The sequence below is a fragment of the Vombatus ursinus genome, unplaced genomic scaffold, assembly GCF_900497805.2.
Source record: "Vombatus ursinus unplaced genomic scaffold, bare-nosed wombat genome assembly UNPS02000749.1, whole genome shotgun sequence".
Lineage (NCBI taxonomy): Eukaryota > Metazoa > Chordata > Mammalia > Diprotodontia > Vombatidae > Vombatus > Vombatus ursinus.
The window spans coordinates 3351540-3364834 of record NW_020940527.1 but is presented as its reverse complement, the minus strand read 5'-3'; the positions used below and the strand labels follow the sequence as shown (position 1 = coordinate 3364834).

The 13295-nt window shown below is 39.7% G+C and overlaps 1 protein-coding gene across 2 annotated transcripts in view; it reads left to right on the top strand.

Moving 5' to 3' along the window:
• MICU1 (mitochondrial calcium uptake 1) overlaps positions 1 to 13295 on the top strand; it is a 219089-nt gene that overhangs the window by 176952 nt on the left and 28842 nt on the right. For both annotated transcript variants that reach the window (XM_027860205.1, XM_027860199.1), the window contains exon 10: positions 10723 to 10831. In XM_027860205.1, the coding sequence (XP_027716006.1) occupies positions 10723 to 10831 (109 nt within the window). The remainder of the gene's footprint in view (positions 1 to 10722; positions 10832 to 13295) is intronic.

Below are 13295 nucleotides of genomic sequence, written 5' to 3'. Positions count from 1 at the left end.
TACGCACATTGAAGCCAACTTTGCTAACTTCTGAATTTGCCTCTAAATCCTCCTTCCATTTATCTATAACTTCCTTTGGTCTTCTGGTTTTATTTATAGCGAGAATGTCAGGATCAATACAATTTGATTCCTCCAGCAGTTGTCCATTCATTAGTCCATGGACAGGGATCTAAATTTGGAGCACTAACAGCTAGCTCAGTATTTATAGATACTCTTAAAAACTGTGATTCTCAGTATCATCATCCCCCTTTCCGCCTCTCAACTTCTGTTCCTGCAGAAGTAGAAGGGAATAGAATAGGGCTGAAAACAGTATTTTATTTTTCTTTGTTTTATCAGTTGCCATGGCAAAGAATTCATCACCGAGTGACCAGCCTATTGGTGAGGAGCCTCCAATATCTAGGCTGGCCCTCAGAAAGCAGACATGATTGTTGCCAGGACTATACAAGGTCTTTCTATCATCAGAGAAGCATCCAAAACTTGTACTGTACTGTTGTAGCCTTTTTTTTTTCCCAGTGAGGCAATTGGGGTTAAGTGACTTGCCGAGAGTCACACAGCTGGTGAGTGTTATATGTCTGAAGACAGATTTGAACTCAGGTCCTCCTGACTTCAGGGCTGGTGTTCTATTCGCCACGCCACCTAGCTGCCCCATGTTGTAGCCTTTGAGAGGCTGTCTCTACACCATCTCTACACCAAGATGAAGTATCAGAGGAGGACTTTTTTGAGATAACGAGGAGTGGTGTAAATAGATGAACAATATAAACTTAAAACAAACAATTTGAGTTTGGACTGGATTTTGAAGGAAGAGCAAGATTTGGACAAGCAGAGAAAGAAGCAAGGAAATGGTGTGAAGTAAGGCACAGAGGTTAGGGAAGCTCAGTGTGTGTTCAGGGGATAGTATGTCTATCAGTTTGGTAGACAAAGGGTTTCTTTATGGAAACAGTAGGAGATAAGACTGAAAATATAAGTTGTGAAGCAATATGGCATAGGTTCTTAAATGTCAGGCTTGAGAATTTGGACTTACCCAATAAAGGTCCTGGGGGAAAAAATTTTAAAGGCAGTGGATTTGATTTGATTAGATCAAATTTATTTATTTATTTTTAGTTTTCAACATTCACTTCCATAAGATTTTGAGTTCCAAATTTTCTCCCCATCTCTCTCCTCCCTGACCCAAGAATGGCATGTAAATTGATGTAGGCTCAACATATGCATTCATATTGAACCTATTTTCACATTAGTCATGTTGTAAAGAAGAATTAGAACCAATGGGAGAAACCACGAGAAAGAAGAAACAAAAAAAGAGAGAGTAAATAGTATGCTTCAATCTGCATCCAGAGTCCATAGTTCTTTTTCTGGATGTGGACAGCATTTTCCATCATGAGTCTTTTGGAGTTGTCTTAGGTCTTTACATTACTATGAAGAGATAACTCTGTCAAAGTTAGTCATCACACAATGTGACTATTACTATGTACAATGTTCTCCTGGTTCTGCTCACTTCACTCAGCATATGTGAAATCCATTCTGAAATCCACCTGCTCATCATTTCATGTAGCATAATAGTATTCCATTACCTTCATATACTACAACTTGTTCAGCCATTTCCCATCTGATGGGCATCCCCTCAATTTCCAATTCTTTGCCATCACAAAAGAGCTACTCTAAATATTTTTGTACATGTGTGTCCTTTTCCCATTTGTATGATCTCTTTGGGATACAGCCCTAGAAGTGCTATAGCTGGGTCAAAGGGCATGCACAGTTTTATAGCCCTTTGGGCATAGTTCCAAATTGCTCTCCAGAATGGTTGGATCATTTCATAATTCCACCAACAATGCATTAGTGTTACAGTTTCCCCACATCTTCTCCAACATTTATCATTTTCCTGTTTTGTCATGTTAGCCAATCTGATAGGTGTGGTGTGGCACCTCAGAGCTGTTTTGATTTGCATTTCTCTAATTGGTAGTGATTTAGAGCATTTTTTCATATAACTATAGATAGCTTTAATTTTATTTTCTCTGACAACTGCCTGTTCATATCCTTTGACCCTTTATCAACTGGAGAATGACTTGTATTCTTATAAATTTGACTCAGTTCTCTATATATTTTAGCAGTGAGGCTTTTATCAGAGATACTGGCTATAAAAATTGTTTCCCAGCTTTCTGATTACCTTCTAATCTTGGTTGCATTGACTTTGTTTGTGTAAAACCTTTTTAATTTAATGTAATGAAAATTATCCATTTTGCATTTCATAACATGCTCTGTTTCTTGTTTGGTCATAAATTCTTCCCTTTTCTATAGATGTGATAGGTAAACTATTCCTTGCTCTCCTAATTCGCTTATGGTATCACCCCTTATGTCTAAATCATGTACTCATTTTGACCTTATCTTGTTACACGATATAAGATGCTCATCTATGCCTAACTTCTGCCATACTCTTTTCCAATTTTCCCAGCAGTTTTTGTCAAATAGCGAGTTCTTATCCCAGAAGCTGGAGTTTAAAGCGATATTTTTCGAAAATTAAATGTTTACAAGGGCCTTTTCCCCAGTATTCCATGGGGAGCACCAACTCTCAGGGTGATCTTTCCAGCCATTCGCCTTTTGGCTCCCATATGTTCCTCTTTCTCACAGCCAGTCATGATGTAGCAGAGTATTAGTAAATCCGTTTGGACTCCACTGAAGACAGATCTGTATAGGAATGGGTATGATGGGATGCTTTGTTTACAAATTCAGAAGCACCATCCAAAAAGTAAAGCCCTGAGAGGTTTGGTTTCTGCTCATGAACATCATTAACTGACTTTGCCTTGGTTTCTGCATAAGACAAAACATGAGACTGGCCATAAATCTGGGCATTTGACAGTAAAATATACAAGGATTTCCCATGTTAATTTCTAGATATTTATTTACACCATGAAATAAAGTAATATGCACAAGGTAATTATTAATGTGTTCCAATTTAATTGAAATGTCATCACCTTGTTTTATGCATATCAAATTCTTACAACTAGTACCTATGTATATGTTGCAAAATTCAGCGATAATTTTATAATGAATCTGGTGGCTTAACTTTACCTCTAATATAAAGCGATTAAAGTATTTTTAAAATGTTTACAAAGATGCAAGTAATGGAAATGTCTTGCATTTCCCCAGTTACTGGACCACGTTTGGACAGAAACTTGAGGTCTGAATTCATGGTAGCTTTTATTGGCACAGGACTAAAGCAGTAAAAATATGAAGCAGGAGGGTAAGCAGACGAGAGAATCTTCTGGGGGAGGGGAATTCATGGCAGAAGAGAGGAGGGAACTAGTCTATCTTTTATGGGAACATAGATGTAACTTTGGGCAGCTTGGTTTTGATGTCGGGGAGGATGGCTTCAGTGACTAATTAAAAATCAAGGCAGAGTCTGTTTGCACATTCATCCACTGCCTGTCTGAATCACACCACTGACAGAGGAGCTCATTCTTCACTTCCTTCTCATCTTATCCACCCCAACAGTGAGAAACTGTAGTTGTCTAGTAGTAAAATACAATTCCTTCCCTGTTTGCTTGCTTTAATAAAGAAATTTTAAGGAAATGTATTAAGTAATTGAGTATTTCCACTAGTCTGCTGGCTACTGGCATGGAAAAAATCCAGTTTGCTGTAATTAGCACATGTGTGTACTTGCATAAGAAATAGAATGTGTGCAGTCAGGTGGCCCTTTGTCTCTTCTGATCGGATTTCAGTAATCTATCCAGTTACGGAGAGTGTCCAGAGGACATCCAGCAGCCTCAAGATCATGCCACATGTAGATGGACTGGGGGTGTTTCATTTGAAGAGAAGACGTAAACGATAGCCATGTTCGAGTATTTGAAGGGCCGACACATGAGTATTCTTTGGCCCCACAGGGTAGAAGTTACCAAAACTTCCTGCCTATTTGAGCTACAATTTTTCAATTAAAAATTGAAATGGGGGCAGCTAGGTGGCACAGTGGATAGAGCACAAGCCCTGGAGTCAGGAGGACCTGAGTTCAAATTCGGCCTCAGACACTTGACACTTACTAGCTGTGTGACTCTGGGCAAGTCACTTAACCCCATTGCCTAGGCCTCCCCCCAAAAAAAAATTTTGATATGAACTCACTTGCGAAGTAGTGAATTCTCCCTCAGTGTAAGTCTTCAGGCAAAGCCCAAATGAACACTTATTAAGTATGTCAGAGAAGGGATCTTTTTCAAATATAGAATAAGCTAAATGACCAGTGAGGTTCCTTCCAAGTCTGAAATTCTGTGGTTCTGTGAAGTACCTACCCAAGCTCCATTCCATAGCTCTTTCCTTCCCATCATACAGTTCCATAAATTTTTACAAATAGACATATTTTAGCCAGGCTTATATTCTTGTACTGGCCTCAGTTCCTGTATCAAAGTAACATGATCTTTTCTGGTCTCTCCCCACTCCCTGACTCCTTGCAACAGGCTCAGCAAATCCCAGTGGTGTCAGGTCATGAGACATAGTTTCCAAGAGCAGGGTGGTATTTGCTATCACTTTGTAGTCACTTTATAGTCTCTGGATCCCAAGTGCTTTGCACATAGTGATAGCTTAAGAAATGCTTTCTCGTTAATTTGTTTGTCTCACTGCATTATTGTATAATCTGTGTTTTTCCATCTTCTCCATAAAAATAGCATGAGATACTGTTTCCAAAATTTTGCTAAAACTATGTCCTCAACCATCTCGTTACTTGTTTTGGGTATCATCCCTCTGTTGCTCCTTTTTGTTCAGTCATTTTTCATGGGAAAGTCCATTCTTGTTTGCAGGGGAAAAAACCCCAGAATCAAGCAGTTCTGCCTTCTCTTGTCAGTCATCCTTAACCCAGCTACACCAAGCAAAGGTCCTGCCCCTTCCTCCATTTTCTTCCAATGTAGCCAAAAATAATAATAGTAACCCTTTAGTTGTTCTTTGCTTCCCTCAGTAGCCTCAGCTCATACTGATGCTCCTTCCTTACCTAATATTCCCATCATTTTATGATTGGTCATGACATTGATTAAGAGTTCTTAAGTCTAGTGTCTCTTCAGTTGTTTGTAAGGTGTTTGGTTCTTCTTCGGAACCTAAGGCCCCATTGGGGTGAACCCTCACTTCATCCAGTGACCAGCACTACTACAAACAAGTCTCTCCTCATCCTTCTGCTGAAATGGCCGTCTCTGAGCTTGCTTGCTTCATCCTTCACGACAAGATTACAGTGACAGAGAATAAAATCAATGCCCTCATTAAAGCAGCAGGTCTAAATGTTGAACCATTCTGGCCTGGTTTATTTGCAAAGGCCCTGTCCAGTGTCAGCATTGCAAGTCTCATCTGCAGCGTAGGAATTGGTGGACCTGCCCCAAGTTGAAATTTGCATTGCTTGTGAGTGTTCCTTCCTTAAATCTTTTCTCCTTATACTGTACTTTTCCCTTCCGTTATCCCTGCCTATATCACTGTTAAGTTTAATGTTTTTCTACACCAAACTCTGTATGTATATATTCAGCACTCCTTCATCTGTTTCAGAAAGAGGGAGACCACAAGATTCTTGCTCCTTTCCCCTTCTTCCTCATTCCTTCCCAGGTACATTCCTTTTTCCCTCTATTGTTTTTCCTCTCATAAAACTAATCATACAGAAGAAAACCAGACCCATATTTAACTTCTTCTGTGGCCCTTGAAGATATTAAGATTCTGAAGGGACCCTCAGCTCTCTTCCCCCTTTTAGAATGTCAGAACTTCATTATTGTTTAGCACTTTCAGTTGCTTAAATTATTTATCTTTCTAAGTTATTCTTAACCCCTGCATTTGAATTTCAAAGTTTCCACTTGGTTAACAATCTTTTCCCTGTAAGATTATACTCAGTTTTGTAGGCTGTTACTCTTTGTTATAAGCCTTTATCTTTTGTCTTTTTGATTATGCTGTTCTAAGATTTACTGTCCTTTATAATAGTCATTGTCAAATCTGGTGTGATCCTCTGACTGTGATCTCTGGGTACTTGAACTCTCTCTGTCAACTTGCAGTATTTTTTCTTTTGATGTGGAAGCTTTGGATTTTGGCTCTAGCATTCCTGGCTATTTTTAGTTTTCAGGATTTCTTCCAGGAGGTGATCAACATATTCTTTGCCCTTTGCTTCTAATATATGTGGACAGTTTTCTTTTATGATTTTTCAAAATATAGTGTCTACATTTTTTGTTTCATCATGGCTTTCAATATGTCTAATGGCTTTCAAATCATCTTTCTTTCACCTCTTTCCAGGTCAGTTTTTTTTAATAGTAGATGCTTTACATTTTCTTTATACTTTTTCCAGTTATTTTACTTTGTTCTAATACTTCTTATTGTCTCATGAAGTTGAGTTCTGTTTGCTTCATTCTGTTTTGTAGGTAGTACACTATTTAGGTAAGATTTTACACTTTCTTTTCTAGGCTATTTATTTTCATTTCATTTTCTTTCCAAACTCTAGTTTTATGTATAATTTAATTTTTTATATCTTGTTTCATTTCTTTTAGCCCCTCTAATAGTCTTTGTGTCCAAACCATTTTTCCCCCTCTGAAGCTCTGCTTATACTTATTGCAGCATTACTCTCTTTCTCGGTTTACCTCTTAGGTTTCTCTTAACTCATAATTTCTTCACTGACCTCGGTGTTTTCTTCTGTTTACTCATATTTTCCACCTCCATTCTCGGTTTGGATTTTGTGCTCAGGCCCTCACCTCCAGAGCTCTTAGATGAATTAAGTAGACTTCTTTTGGTTCTATCCATTCTGTAGTCTGGATACCACTGCTCATCTCTGGATAGTGGCTGGTATTAAGTCCTACCCTAGCTTCTATCTTAGTCTTGTGGTGGTCAACCATACAGATTCTGTTAGAGAATGGGTAGAGTATTGGACTTGGAGTCAAGAAAACCTGAGTTCAAATCCTGTCCCAGATATTTCCTACATCTGTGACTTTGGCCAAGTCACTAAACCTCTCTTAACCTGAGTTTCCCATCTGTAAAATGGGAATAATAGCTCCTACCTGATAGAGTTGTTGCGATGATCAAATGATAAAGCCCTTTACAAGCCTTAAAGCAGTATATAAATGCTAGCTATCATTATTACTGTTACTCTTATCATTACCTTCTACCTGCACAGTGCCCGGTCAGGAATTGGTTTCATCCCACCTTCTGGCACTCCCAGACCCCAGTAGGATGCTGGATAAACTGGCACCTAGATGCTGAGTTGGCCCTATCTCTTACTATGGCTCTCAGTCCTCCGAGGACAGTGACCTCAGAGAGCTTGTTCGGTCCCCTGCTTCTGTTCTGATAGGCCAGGGATCAAATCTGGCTTCAGGTCCTCAATCATGAGAACTCATCCTGGCTTTAATTCCCCTATTCAGAGTCCTCACTGGTTTCAGGTCCATTTGCAGGAGCTCATGCTGACTTCCTGGCATAGGCTTTCTTCCCACCCCTGCCAGCTTCTGGCCTGCTTACTGAGCTCACACTGGCATCCTGGTACAGTTCCTCTACATGCCTCCATCCCCTCCTGGCCATCTTTTTGTGCAGTTTTGGACTGGATTGAGGTGATTCCTTCTGTTTCTTTTATCATTAATCTTTCTGGAATCCTTTTCATATATTTTATCAATAGCTCTAATAATCTTCTAATATATAAAATACAGTAGCCTAGCCTTCTTTGGAAATGTTTTCCCGGCCCTTTACATGAAAATTAGCTCTTTGTAAAGCCTCTAAATAATAGTAATGCCTTATGTTTCTAGGCTGCTTTATATTCCTTATTTTATTTAATCATCACAATAGCCCTATGAAATAGGAGTTAAAGTATCAGCTAAATTGATACCTCAAAGAGGAAGTGACCTGACCCAGGATCATAGTGCTAATAAATGGTGGAACCAGGTTTTGTGATTTCATGATTTCAAGTCTTTATGGTCTAAGCAGAGCAAAAGATTTTTAAACAAGTGTAAGATGATTTTCCATAGGCAGCAATCTGCTTCTTCCTGGTGGGCTATGGAAAAAGGATGACGAGTGCAGCCCATCACACAAACCACCAAGTAAACATCAGATTACCTTCCAAGGGATTCCATCCTAGACAGAGATTTATTTACTCTCTTGGGTCTCAGGTGCTAAGCCTGCTTACTCATGTTATCAAGCACTGGGGCAGTGTAGTGGGAAAAAGTATTGTGCCAGGAAGAAAAGAACCAGTTTATATTCCTGGCTCTGCTCCTAACTAGCTGTGTGACTTTGAGCAAGTTATTTAACCTCTCTGAGTCTAAGCTCTCCCATACATAAAAAAAAAAAAGCTTGGACTAGATGATCTCAAAAGTGTCCTTCCTTAAAGTTATAAAATTCTATGACTCTAAAATGGGAGAGGAGGAATGAGACAGGAATCTTTTACAAAGGAATAGGTGGCATCCCACCCAGGCAATCTCAGTTCACCTCACAGCTTCCCTGATCAAATGGGAATGATAGATGGAGAGACAGATGGACATTTGTCTCCTGGCAACTGCTGCTGAGAGTTACAGCCACGGCTGCTGAAGACCCAGAAGAAATTCTCCCGACCACATCCTTGGCACTGTCAAATGATTCAAATGTGGGAATGACATAAAAGAAGAGACATGAACTATCATCCGCTTTGCTGCTGCACCCTGAGCACTATGAGACCTTTCCTTTTGACCTCCAGCTGAAACATTCTCTTTGTATCGTGTCCCCCTGTTTTACTGTGAGCACCTTAAGTATAGGAGCCATGTCCCCAAGACTTAGCACAGTGCTTGGCACAGTCATTGCTTAATAAATGCTTTTTCATTTATTCATTCATTCATAGATAAACAGCATTTTTTTTAAGTGCTGACTGTGGGCCAGGTGCTTTTCTAAGCTCTGAGCATACAGATATAAGCAAACAAGATAGTCCTTGCCTTAAAAGAGCTTACACTCTAATGAGTAAGACAGCACTTAGAGGGGAACTGGAAAGCAAGGGACAGGGGACACCTTCATGGGGGCAGGGGGCCTCCTGAGGAGGAAGGGAAGTCCAGAGAGGGAGCATGGAATGGTGGTCCAGGGTAGGGACTCTGCAATCTAGAGAGTAGGCAGAGGTTTCTCCAGGGTGCCAAGGCAATGCCATAACCTAATTTTAAGGATAGCAGAAGAGTTCCTTTAAGTATATTTTATTTCAGACTCGTCCCAATTCAATTCATTAAGCATTTATTAAGCACCTGCTACATACCATGTTTTGTTCTAGACCATAGGGATACATACACAAAAATGAAAATGACCCTTGGCCTCAAGGAGCTTACTGATAAATTGAAGTGTGCATAGTATGGTTTTACAGCTCTGTCTGCCTGTATATATGGTATGTATGTATGTATGTGTGTGTGTGTATATATATGTATATATATACATACATACACATACATACATGCATATATGTGTATATGTACGTGTGTGTGTGTATCAGTGTTAAATGGTGGCCTTCTCTAGTGCAGGGTAGAGAGGGAGGGAGGGAGATGATTTGGAACTTAAAATGGAACAAAAAAAATAAATTAAATTTTTTTTAAAAGAGAGAGCATTCCAGGCATGGAGGACAGCAGATAGAATATAATATATGGGAAAAAACAAGTAAGCCAGTTTGGCTGAAACATAGCTATCTCTATTAAGGGAGAAAGACATCCCTCACATCCTGATTTCAGTTAGTATTCTCCTCAGCTCAGGTAGAAAGGTAGAACAAGGCTAAGTAAAATCCAGCATCTGTTAACAGCCTCACGGTGCCTCAGGGGACCCTGTTGTCATAACAGGTCTTGCCTTGCTGGAGTGGAGCCCCTTAGTAAGTTTAAACTTTTATGATGCTGACATTTAGGTAATTCCTAGACTCTTCCCATCACAGGGAACAAACCTTAAGGTAAGTATTCTTCACTTCCTAAACTCAGATCGTCTTGTAGTTTTCATTTGTGTGTCAGCTCTTGCTCTAAACAATACACAGGATGACTGACTTTGATAGACCGAGCTCTTCTCAGCAGTGCAGTCTAAGACAATTCCAAAAGACTCCTGATGGAAAATGCTATTTACATCCAGAGAAAGAACTATGGAGTCTGAATGCAGATCAAAGCATACTATTTGCTCTTTCTTTTGTTGTTTTTTGTTTTTTCTTTCTCAAAGTTTTTCCCTTTTGTTCTGATTCTTCTTCCATGACATAACTAATGTGGAAATAACGTTTAATATGATCATACATGTATAGCCTATATCAGATTGCATGCCGTCTTGGGGAGGGGCTGGTGGAGGGAGGGGGGAGAATTTAGAACTCAAAATCTTATAAAAACGAATGTTGAAAACTAAAAATTAACTAATTAATTTTTTAAAAAGTGCACAAAAAATAAGATTTAAGATTATCAAGCCTCTAGCTAGTTTGAAGAGTTCCTTCACACAGTAAGCCTTCAGCAGAATGGAGTTGACAGATTGGTTGTGTGCCTTTTATTTTGGAACAATGCACAACTGCCTTGTGTTTGGTTTTGCTCAGATTCTGGTGATTCTTTTAAGTATTTTCTCTTAGGGCATCTGTGTGTAAAAAGTGTATGAAGGAGAATATTCAAGTTAACTCAGGATTTGGCGCGCGTTTTACCACACAAGTGGAACATTGGCTTTTTTTCCATTGATACCCTGATTGGACATTCCTTCACACGGTCCTTGTTCAGAGCCTGGACATAAAGTTCTGCCTACGTTAATGCATTTTGACAATTTTTTATGACAGAATCATGCCCCCTTCTCTTTCAGGGCCTGACATTTGAAGAGGTGGAAAATTTCTTTACTTTCCTGAAGAATATTAATGATGTGGACACTGCCCTGAGCTTTTACCACATGGCAGGAGCATCCCTGGACAAAGGTAATCCTGGGAGCTGAGTTAGATGACCTGGAGTATAGCATGAAAACTGAATGTTGAGCTTATGGCTTCCTTGGGGCCCACTGCTCCCCACAGTGTGGATGTTATTTGAACTTGCTCCCACGTAGAGAATCTCATTGTCATCATCCACATCTTACCTGTGACATGAGAGAACCCAGCTTAACAAACATAGCTCTTTGCTAAGAATCCTGGTGAGACAGTCCTCACCTCTACTACTGTATAGTGACTTTTATAATCAGGTATATGCACAGTTTTTTATTGTTCCTTTATGTTTACTGGTGCAATATAGTGGAAAGTAGGACTCTGAATTTGAAATGTGTGAATTTGTGTAACTTTGGACAAATCTATCTATCTCTCTGAGTCTTCATTTCCTCATGTAAAAAATGGAACTAATAATATTTATACTACGTATTTTACAGTAACTCACAAGCTTCAACCTTTCTGTCTTTGTCAGAGTAAAGTGCCATATTCATTCTTCTGGTACAGTAGGAGCTGTGGGCTAAGGAGGGCTGGTCCATACCATCCCTACCCCTTTCTGCCGTGGCCTGAGACCTGGATTTGTGGGCGGTTAGCAGCAGCCTGAGGCCACAAAGGGGGCCACTATTTATTGTAGTATTTGTGTCTTTCTTAGCCATTTAACAGGTATAAAACTGTGCTGCCATTTTATTAGGTTCCTGCTTTTTATGTGTCTTGATAAAGTTTTTGAGCATTGTACCCCAAATTCCATTTTTACATAAGCTCTTTGGTTTTTTTTTAATTGCGCTGTTTTGCATAGCCCAGTGATTTGGGGGAACACATGTCTCAGAAGGGCTGATTAGACATATTCTGCTTGACCACAAAAGGCAGAACCAGGAACACAAGGTGGAAGCTGTGGAAAAGGAGACAAGCTTGATATAAGCAAAAACTTCCCAACAGAGGTACTTGGAAGTAGAATATGTTTTTATGGGAAATAGTGAGGAGGTCTTGAGTATGTACAGAATGGACTGGAGAGAGCCTCTGAGACATGATCCCTTCCAATTCTGAAATTGTGTGATTTTATAAGATCTTAAAGATGCTGACCATAAGATGCAATCTGCACATGTACTGGACCTTGATTGTTACCTTCTGTTTGAAGGCAGACAGAAATGGGTTGAATAAGCAGGCAGAGATTACAAGAACTGACTGAAACACTGCTTTTTATATTAAGCAATGTCAGGTGAACAGAGCACAGGAACGGTGGGAACTTGTTTGTGTTTCTGACCCATTACCATCCATCAGACACATTAAAAAAGATAAGTTTTTCAGATTAGCAGAAAATAGGCACCTAAAAGGAAGGCACACAGAACAGGAAGGAAGGAAATAAGCATTTATTAAGCCCTGTGTTCCAGGCATTGTGCTAAGTGCTTTAGAAATATTATCTCATTTAATTTTACAGGTTAAGTTGTTTGAGAGTGGGAGAGTGGGTGTCAGAAAATTACCTGTCTATGAAGTTCCATCCTCACTTCTGCAAAAGTTGGAGTAGCCATTCCTTTTGTAGTGTTAGCATTGGTGTGGAACTCAGTGACATTGTTCTGTAGACTAGTCTCCTGAAAGATGTTCTAACTTTGAGCTTCTGTTTTCAGCTGCTTTGCCTGTGTAAACTGAGGCCGATGCTCTCTTTAGGGAATTGAGTTCTCTTTTTCCTCCAAAGGGGAAAGATACCCAGAGAATACAAAGGCCAGTTCTCAAGATCTAAATCCCCTTTTTCCCTCAAGGGAGGAAAACCAGAGGAAGATAATGCCTGTGAAATTAAAGAAGATTTTTATTAAGTAGGGAAGAAAAACATGTGGATGGGAGCTACCCAGCCTATGCTGAGCAGCCCGCCAAGTGATAAATGGGGAGAGTCTGTGTACTTTCCATACAAAGAAAGGCAGGAAAAAGGGAAGAAAAGGCAGAAAATCTTAAAAAGGAATGAGTGAGGGAACCCCTTTCCCAACAGGAATACCTGGTGTAGGGAGCTGTAACCCTTTGATATACAAATCAGAATGCATTCTTGATGATAAGCAGTCTGTAGCTCAAGGCTTGAGCTCAGACAGTAAAATGACATCTCCAAAAACCATAAACCAGGATGTATCAGAGAGCTCCATAACCAACAGTTAGGAGAGTCTCTTAAGATAAGAACGTCTCTTAAAGGTCCATAAACCACCAGACGGCTCAGGGTCTACTTCAAAAGCTGGTATGAGCTTAACTGACTTCAGAGTTGCAGATTTTCTACACATACAGCTGGGTTTACTCTTGGTTACTGCAAAGGATTGTTGGTATGTCAAGTCACTCTGTACCTTAGCTAATACAGCCAGTCTTCGCACAGCCCTTCTTGGTTACCTGGATAATTGGAGAGCTCAGGTACACTCATCAGGCAATAATGGAACCAGTGAGGAATTTTGCTAGTGATCTTAACTGATCTTAACTGTAGTAGATGTAGGTATAT